General features: G+C 37.0%; 2 protein-coding genes across 2 annotated transcripts in view; both read right to left on the bottom strand.

The window, feature by feature from the left end:
- LOC107709206 (DEP domain-containing protein 1B-like) overlaps positions 1-6,331 on the bottom strand; it is a 71,379-nt gene extending 65,048 nt beyond the window's left edge. The window contains exons 1-8 of the mRNA XM_016513647.1: positions 5,958-6,331; positions 4,254-4,519; positions 3,928-4,066; positions 3,309-3,436; positions 3,105-3,235; positions 2,969-3,016; positions 2,583-2,723; positions 393-472 (exon numbers count right to left, since the gene is read on the bottom strand). Coding sequence (XP_016369133.1) covers positions 393-472; positions 2,583-2,723; positions 2,969-3,016; positions 3,105-3,235; positions 3,309-3,436; positions 3,928-4,066; positions 4,254-4,519; positions 5,958-6,005 — 981 coding nt within the window. The 5' untranslated portion in view covers positions 6,006-6,331. The remainder of the gene's footprint in view (positions 1-392; positions 473-2,582; positions 2,724-2,968; positions 3,017-3,104; positions 3,236-3,308; positions 3,437-3,927; positions 4,067-4,253; positions 4,520-5,957) is intronic.
- Positions 6,332-6,477: 146 nt separating this feature from the next.
- Positions 6,478-9,496, bottom strand: LOC107709106 (elongation of very long chain fatty acids protein 7-like). Its single transcript, XM_016513514.1, has 8 exons — positions 9,403-9,496; positions 8,840-8,932; positions 8,565-8,755; positions 8,399-8,479; positions 8,250-8,306; positions 8,051-8,156; positions 7,365-7,501; positions 6,478-7,257 (listed from the first exon to the last, which is right to left on the bottom strand). The coding sequence occupies exons 2-8, from the start codon at positions 8,904-8,906 to the stop codon at positions 7,048-7,050; spliced, it is 849 nt and encodes a 282-aa protein (XP_016369000.1). The 5' UTR covers positions 8,907-8,932; positions 9,403-9,496; the 3' UTR covers positions 6,478-7,047.
- Positions 9,497-9,708: the final 212 nt, after the last annotated feature.

Genomic DNA, 9,708 nt, shown 5'->3' with positions numbered 1-9,708 from the left:
AGCAAATGTAGCTATTGCTGATTGTGAATGTTAATGCATTAACTAAGGTTAACTAATGAGGTCTTATTGTAAAGTGATACCTATTGGTCTTTATAGTTCTTTTGCACTTTAATCTGTGTAAAACTTTTGACTTTATACATTTTTCTGTATTGCTTTATTGCTAAATGTTCAGTTATTTTTGTTATAAGAAAAATGTTATTAAACCTGTTATACTGTATTATGACAGCACTTTTTAAAACGAAATTTCAATATCGTGATAATACCGCATACCGTGATAAAAGCATTAGCAATTAATCGCAACATGAAAATTTGATACCGGCATATCCCTAATGCACACCATGTGACAGATATTCCTTTAGCCCCTAAGACATGTGAAAAGGATCCTCTCTAACCTGCTTCAGCTTCTTCTTCTTGTCTTTAATGGACATGTTCTTGTCTTGTATGATGTTCTCCAATAGTTCCACCATGGCTCCTTGAGATCCAGAGATGCAAATAGATATAATAAACACCTAAATGTGCATTTTAGATGCTTTCTTTCCACTATACTGAAAGTAGACATGTAATGAAAGCAAAATCTCAAAACTGGTCAGTGCATGAAAAAATGTGTTTGCCTGTAGTGTCTTGCTTTAAAGGGATTCCAATGCACAGCATCAAACTTTATTTAATCCATCTGATCTCTCATGAGGTGAATTTAGTGTCATTTCGATTCAGGATGCAGCCTTTAATAATCAGTAACATCTCTCCTTGATAATAATACCTAACACAGTCGCCCTAGTGTCAGACTGAGCACTCCGAGCGCTGACTCAAGCCCGAAAGCTCCAGCTCCTCTGGAAGGGCTGGAAGGGTTTCTTCAGCGTGAGGAACATCAGCTGAGGTTTGAGTCTCTGGGGTCTCTCTGGGAAAACCGCCGCCTCGCTTTCAGCGGTGGGAAAGCGTCTGCGGTAGATGTCAGGATGAGATCTCTGGAACTGACAGCCAAGAAAGAAAGAAAAAAAAAAAATCACACAGGGGAAAATAAACAGTGCGTCTCAGATTTCAACGTTTCTGTAACACATCGGCCTTTTAGAACAACATGTAGTTGACATTTAAAGAAAGAGTCAGTGTAAAACAATTCCATCTCTATAAAGGCTATAGACAGAACTCTGAGCAATTCAATCACACCATTATAATTGTGATAAGTCTACTGTAAATACATTTCACAGTTTTCATGTAGTAAAGCTACTGTATGTGTTTATAAGAAGCAAATTCATCATCAAGACATTTTTAACTTCAACTTCAAGTCTATAATACATAATATTGCCTCCTCCAGTTAAAAATTCTTGTCTGAATCATGAAAGAAATATGCACAGATCAAGCACCGTTTACAAATGAAAACAGTCCAAAACAGTTCTAAACAAATATGTCGGTGGATTTTGATGTCAGAGGAAAGCAGAGGATGGACTTTTTCATTGGATGAAGCGTTATTATGCATTATAGACTTGTACTGTGGCCAGAAGTAATGGTTTGAAGTTAAAAACGTCTTGATAATGAATTTGTTCCTTACAAATGAATTTGTTCCTTACGCACCTTTTGGCTTCACAAGATGTTAACTGATGGACTGGAGTGATGTGGATTACTTGTGGATTATTGTGATGTTTTTATTAGCTGTTTGGACTCTCATTCTGACGGTACCCATTCACTGCAGACGATCCATTGGCCAGCAAGTGATGTAATGCTACATTTCTCCAAACACCCAAGTTCCCAAGAAGAAACAAACTCTGAGGGTGAGTAAATATTCAGCAAATTTTCATTGATTGTTCATGTGTTCACAACTAATATTAACAGAACTTTTGATCTAAAAAATGTAGAAAAAAATATTACAATTCATAAACACTATGTAAATATTATTCATTGTTACTTAATGTTAACTAATGTAGTTAATTCATGTTATCAAATGAAAACTTATTGTAAAGTGTTACCAAATTTTCCTGGTCTTACTGTGCAGTGATAATATTTTATCATAATTTGTATTTTTAACTCTGCTCTGATATAACCAAGGCCATATGGGTGGGAAAGAAAAATATCAAACCAATAATATCACAATCTATTTTTGTATTGTATCACAATACAATCAAATCTATATTAATACAAATACCTACAATATTTATTACATTAATTCCCACTTCATTTTTTTCTCAGAAATACACCAAAGTTGTTGTGGATGCAGTTTCATGATATAGTCAGTCACTTATCAAGCATTCAGTATCTCTTTGGATTTGAGACTTTAGTCTTTGCAACTTTACAGATCTTCTTTATGCACCAAGAGCTTGTAACACTCCAAAGAGAAAGGAAAAATTTAAATCGCATCATATGACCCCTTTAAAAAAAATCTTACTGGCCTCAAAATTTGGACAGTAGTACATAAATAGTAAATATATATTTTTTATTTATACTCAATATTTACTAATCTATTAATTCAAAGACTCAAAGAATAGAGAACTATGAATTCAGACTGTTTTTTGGTCACTGTAATAATCTCAAAATGTATCAGCTGATTAAATATGTTCATCACTCATCGTGTGAATAGCTTGTGCATCACTCACCCAAAATACTGACAAATATTTCATACAGATGGAAAGTCAAAAGTGGCTCTTTCAATCTCTGAAAATGTTCTGCCACTGTCCTGAAGACGTCTCTCTCAAATCCTGGATACATGGGCTGCCTGGCGTCATTCCCATTGGGCCCTAAAAATTAGTTCAAAGATGTATAAAAGTTAATACACAATTAAAGATGGACTATAATGTAATATATGCACACAGACATCATATTTAATTACATATTAATTTATAAAAAAGCAGTTTGGCAAAGTACACAAAGGCTAACAAACTATATCGCATGGTAAAATAATTATTTATTGTGATTATTAACAACACATTTAATTATCCATTAAACATTGGATCAGTATGACAGCAGATGATCAGTCACTCACAGTTTGCCAGGCATTTCATTGCAGATAACACCCAATGAGGCAAGTTCTCTACAGAATATACAGCACACAGAAAGAGATCCATCAGAAATTAGCTGTAAGAATATGTTAAATGTGTTCAAATATAACCTTTGCTCACCTGCTTTGTTCTTTAGCACAACAATCCCCTGCTTATTAACACCAAAAACATTGTGAACGATGTGCTTGGGGCTCAGAAGTTTGGCATCTAAAACCCCGTCCAGAGACTGGAGACCCAAAACAGTCTGTAAACTAATAAGAGAGCTCATTTTAAAAACAAAACTCCTTTTTTGAGCAGGATTAGAGCTTCTCTGTTGATGCTTACTGTGTTAGTGTCATTGACTTCCATATCTGGTCCACGTGTTTCGGGGTTAATTCTCTCCTCCGGATTAAACGGCATTCAGGAACCTCACCGATGGCGATGCTGTGCCTTTTGTTCCACGATTCGGAATTCTAGATCAAAATATATAAGAATTTGAAAAACTTTACGTAAACCGTACAGTCTTTGTCAAAAGTTTGGAAACATTATGAATTTTAAATGTTTTTTAAATAAATCTCTTATGCTCATGGTGGCTGCATATATGATAAAAAATTCAGTAATACTGTAAAATATTATTACAATTTGAATGAACCGTTTTCTATTGTAATATATGTTAAAATGTCATTTATTCCTGTGACTTTCCAGCATCCTTTCTCCAGTCTTCAGTGTCACATGATCCTTAAGAAATCATTGTAATATACAGATTTGCTGCTCAAAAAACATTTATTATTATCAATGTTGAAAACATTTGTGCTGCTTGTTTTACTGTATTTTTGAGCACATAAATGCAGCCTTGGTGAGCAGAAGAGAATTCATGCTCGGTAGGTTTCACATTGTAAATGGCACCAGAAAGGATACATTTTTAGGAAAATAAATGTTTTTCCACAGCCAAGCGTTCTCTTACCATAAGAGGCTTCACTGGGATCTTCTCCGGCACTGATATCTCCTCAAAGTCATCCCAGCGTGGGATTCTGGGTACTGAGCTGTGATCTCTTACAGGTGGACGCACAGGAACGGGCTTCAGAGGTGATTGTGGGGGAAATCTAAAATATTTAAAGCATTTATTATTATTTTGAAAAACATTTTTTTATTATAACGCAACATATACTTTTTTCGTATGTAGCGCTTTATACAATGCAGATTGTTTTAAAGCAGTCTCACATTAATAAAGAGAAAAATAACAGTGGCAATGTTGTAAATGTCATTTTTGAAAGATAGTCAAGAAAGCACCTGTATAAATGTCCACTGTCCTCAAAGTCCTCTTTACCACATCGTCCTTTGACATCCTCGATGACATGGTTTTTGAAGAATTTCCGAAGTAACTGGAGTGTTTGGTAGCGCGTCACCTCCGGTCCGAAGTTCTGGTTTCGTCTGAGCAGCTCGTGGAGGAAGTCGACAGCCTCGGCTCCTGTAAAACTGTGGTCATAACTCCTGAAATGAGCCCAGTGACGTCTGACTGGCATTCCACCACGGAGAAGCCTGATGGTCTCATTCCACTGGGGAAAAAAAATAAAAAGAATTTCAGAATTTAATGCTAATGTGGTTTTAACTGCAAACTGTTGAGAGGTGGTGAATTTACATTGTAACAATGTTGTTTATCTTAATTATGTATCTACTGTTTACATTTAGAAAGGTGAATTAAATGCAAGTAACGTGTCAACTTTAATGTTTCAAATAACTGTGAAAATAAAATGTCAAAATATGGGTGAAATAATGTTGTAATGGTCATCTAGCATGACAGATATATTTATGTCATAATGAAACAAACTTATTCTGACCTGTACTTATTAAAACAGAAAAAAAATAAGTGATCACACTACATTGTATTGTATTTTAAATTCTTAAAAACTTCTTGCTGACAAACGGGTAAAACCCAACCTAGTGGTTCGAAGGATAGTGGCAAAGATTTAAAATGACAATTAGTTTCGGGGGCTGTATGAAAAATGCATGTATGCATGTTTTGCTCAGGAAATATAAAATTAAACAACACATTCTAAAAAAAAAAAAACAATCTGCCTAATAATTATGCACACCTTGATATAGGGTGTTGATCTCCTTAGGCCACACCCTCCCTCGTCAAACAAATACACATCACCTGATATGCATTAAATCCAATAAGCATTCAAGTTTATACAGCTTGGACTTGGAAATTATGGATAAAATGATGATATGGTCAAAATCATCACTTGCCTAATAATTGTGCACACAGTGTATACACACACACACAAAATATATATACTGTATACAAAAATACACACACACACACATATAGCTGTATTAAACTTTTATATTTTTGTTGCTTGAAAACCTCTTTGATCCCTACACCAAATCTAATATTATTTTATTAGTAACAACCATGAAGTAACTGGTATTTTGATGGAAACTGCAGATACCATGGTGAATTTTTGTTACACAGGAATTTTCCCTCTGGGATCAATAAAGTGCATCTAAAAGATATAAGTTGTTTCTAGATGTTTGCTGAATGTTATAGATTTACAGCTGTAGGGTGAATTCAGGTAAACTATTTTCTGTTCAATTTATCTCAGTTCGGCCAAATTAAAGCCATGGGCAAAATGATGATATTCTTTAGTGGTTACCTTGACTACTTTAACAATCAGTCACAGACCAAAGAAACAATATTTCTAATATTAGTGGCCTTTTTATTTGGCAGTAATATAATAAGCCTAAAACACGTCATGTATTCCACGGAATCCACGCGACATATTTTCCAGCATTCCTACGGAAAATAAAGCAACCACAAACTCTCTCGCGGCTTTAAATGTATGTAGGCATACTGATGTGTGACAATATAATTAAAACACACATATTTTGTACAGTTTAAAGAAATACTGATGTAAACAATAAATCAGCTCACGTGAGGTGCTCAACCAACGCGTGAAAACATTCAGCATTTTTTTTTTTTAATGTACTTACCAATTTCGTCGCCCTATAAGGTCCCGGTCCAATCATTTTACCATCCATTTCAGCCCTATTAATTTTTATTAACAAAATCTTATTTAGCCATTTAAGTTACCGTGTTTATCTCCGTAAACATCTCCACGCCAGTTACTTCCCTTAATTTTGAAAAGCGACACGTTCCTGCCAATAATGTGATTGGCACACGAAATCAGTCACGTGATGCTACTGATTTACCAAATATGGGCATCGCCTTTACCGGGAGTTGCCCAAGTGCAGTATGGGAGATGTAGTGTAAGTGCGCTGTTGAAAACGTGTGAAGACGTAATGAAAGCACAAGAACACCAAGAGATATTGACAATTTATTTCGTTTCATTATAAAAACTCAATTTCTTTTTTTCACAAAATTGGAAATTCATTTAAAAAGACAAAAAAAAAAAACAAGGAAAAAATCCTGTAACATTGTTCTGGTCTTCCATTTCCTCCGCTCTGATCAGTAGAACATAAAAGCATAACAGGTAATTCCTACAGATCAATATTTTAAAAAGATCACATTAAGAAAACAGCAACATTAAATAACGAATAAATAGTCACACAGCATAAATCTGACAAAACTTCAGATGATGTCACTTCTGCGGCAAACTTTCAGGTTCAAGCACAACCAGGTAGATCAGTCAAGCATTCCTCCGGGGTAAAAGGGCCTCGGGCTCATTCAGTTACAACTAAAACACAACCTTCAAAAACCCTTTTAGAAAAACTTCAATCCCCTGTGCTCTCATAACCCCTTTTCAGATTTGGCCAGCAGTTCAATCATATTCCAAAGCTGAAAAATTCAATTTACAGGTAAATTAGAGCATATTAGAACAAAAACACTGTACTTCCCACCCCATACTCATTTCAAAGCCTTAAGTGAAGACAACAAAAATGAGGACAGCATCTCTAGTGAAACACCGGTGTGCAATTTTCAGACGTCTTAAATCCAGTGATAAGGTGGATTCCACATTAGTTTTAACATAAAACAGGGAAGTGGAACTTGAACGGATGAAATAAAAAGGAATATTCCCACTTAATAGGTTAGAGCTTCACGTTTGGGTGGCCAAAGGAAAGATCACTCGGATTTCTTGAGAAGGTAGTTTCCGTTCTGGAACACCTTGGGAAGCCTCTTGCCCTTGGTGTAGGCGTGATAGTAGAAGTTGAGGAACAGGAACAGGAAGATCAGCCCATATGAACCGATGACGTAGAGGAACACAGGAAACTGGTAAGAACAGTCCTTCATGAAGAACTGGCCAATGTGAGCGGTGATCAGCACAAACTGAACCTAACACACAGAAAGGATCGAGTTAGAACCAGTTTAGAGTTCCAACATCAAAAAGCCTGGATTTCGACAAACGACACTGGGGATGGGTATGTAAGCTGGTAACTTACCAGCTGGATGGTGGTCATATACTTTTTCCACCACAGGTACTTCTGATAGGCGGGTCCCAGGGCGGAGAGAGCATAGTAGGTGTACATTATGACATGGACGATGCAGTTCAGCAGGGCATGGAAGGTTCCCAGACCACCTAAGAAAGCAAAACATACCATTTAACAGTATTCATTATAGGAATATTTAACCCAAATATGAGAAAATTAAGCTGCATAGACATTTTATGCTTTGCATACAAGTAAAGTGGATGGCCACAACTGTCAAGCAACTTAAGGATATGTTGTTTGGCATGCATTTAACAAGTCATATGGACTATTTTTAGCATGTACATGCACTTATTTTTTTTAGGATGAATTTAAAGGGATCATTCATCGTTCAACCTCTATTGAAAGGTAACCAAAACTTGGATCCAAAAAGGTCATAAATGCATCAAACGAATCAAGTGGTTTAAAACCTTACATTAAATTGGCTCAAAGAAATTGAACCTCTTCACAAAACTTTGATTGAACCGTCCATTTCATTGGGAGTCATTTTATAATGCCTTTATGATCTTTTTGGGACCTTTTGGAAGTTTTGGTCATCTGGACTTTCAATGGCGAGACAGAAACCTCTCAGTTTACCCAAAGTTTTTGGGTTTGGTATGAGACAACTGTCATTTTTGGTTGAATGATCTATAATACTTTACCTGCGGAGAATCTGACCCCAAACCACCAGGTGAAGGGCATGATGGAGTGATGGAAGACGTGAAGGAAAGTAACCTGACTGTTCTTTTTCCTCAGGACAAAGAAAATCTGTGAAGACAAGATAATATAAGAGGTTCAGCATTGATCATCCATCATAAAGACCTAATGTTTATGTTCTGAATACAAAAGAAGCCCACTTACAGTGTCAAGCATCTCAATGAACTTGGAGAAATAGTACAGCCAGCAGGTCCATGCCATCTAGAAGGAAACAAGGATAAGGAAGTGTCAAATAGTTGAACTCATCATTGGCAACAATTGAACAATCACAAGAATGTGCTCCATTCACATACCCTGAGAGCCTGAGGAGAACTGGAATAATCCACGAGGTCACACCCATAGGTGTAGCCATTCGCCCAACCAGACATGAGAAACTGTAAAAGGAAGACACATTTCGATAAACACACAACAATAGGACAGAAAAACACTAGAAACTCACGATGAAACGTGTTCAAGAACCTCATAAACCAAGTAGATGGAGAACACCACAATGCTGAAGTTATAGATGATCATTGGACGCTTCAGGTCGAAGGGCTTGCGGTTTTCCATCAGCCGAGGCCCCAGCGACATCACAAAGTAGATGTAAGCAGCGATGATGACTGTTTGAGGGAACGGAGAGGCCATAAGCAGCCAGTTCTCGGTCCGTGGATCTACAAGCGAGGCAAAATATGTCTTATTTCACAACCAATTACAGAAACCCTACAGACACAGATGTGCTGATGATGCAAACTCACCTGCTTCCTTAAGCCACTCATCATAGAGCAGAACAGCTCTTGAGGTCAGGGTGTTGTTGAAAGCCATATCCAAGGAGTCTTTAGGTTTCCCTTCTGGTGGACAAAAAGGAGACCAAATTACTAACGAGATATTTAAATAAGCTTATTTGTAAACCAAAATAACCCTGCTAATGCCTTCTAGCTTTAATGTAGCATAGCTTTCCTCTCTTCCATGCAAACACGGTTACAAATCAAGCTTGTGCCATAAAACTTCAAAATCCTTAAAGGGGGGTTTATAGATGCTTTCCCAAAACTCTCATATGAAGCACACATGCTAGTGACGCCACTCCCAACGAGACAAATCCATCCAAACCACTCCCAAACACAACTGGAAAGACGTGAAACCCCGGTGGATTCCACTCATGTTCAGCATTTGAACTCAAAAGAATAGATTAAACACATCTAAACGTTATAAAAGCGCTAAACGTGTTCACAAACAGCCAGGTCTACTTCAACGGGAATTCCTGAAATCGAATAAATACGAATCCTGATGCGACAGCCACTAAAAAAATAAAACCCCAAACCTTAAAACCAGAAGTTGTGCTCCCTCCACGCTCGCCCTCGTTCGCTCGGCTGCTGGTATCAATTGCATGATTCATTTAAACCTGCAGCACTTATACACCTGTAAGCGTGGCTCCTCCCACAATTATTCATATATGGAGGTTCCGTCCCATGAAACTTCCGGAATTTAGGTCGAAACTTTGAGGTGCGCGCTCATTGGCGTTTCCACGGTGACCTGTATGAAAATATGAGCGGAACGCTGTACGAATGTCAACAGCAGGTGTGTGACATTATATTTGCACCCTGGGTTAATGCTTCAAAACTGAAAA

The sequence above is a fragment of the Sinocyclocheilus rhinocerous genome, unplaced genomic scaffold, assembly GCF_001515625.1.
Source record: "Sinocyclocheilus rhinocerous isolate Xijiao unplaced genomic scaffold, SAMN03320098_v1.1 scaffold101, whole genome shotgun sequence".
NCBI lineage: Eukaryota > Metazoa > Chordata > Actinopteri > Cypriniformes > Cyprinidae > Sinocyclocheilus > Sinocyclocheilus rhinocerous.
The sequence above is the reverse complement of the archived record's forward strand: the minus strand, read 5'-3'. Positions and strand labels throughout refer to the sequence as shown.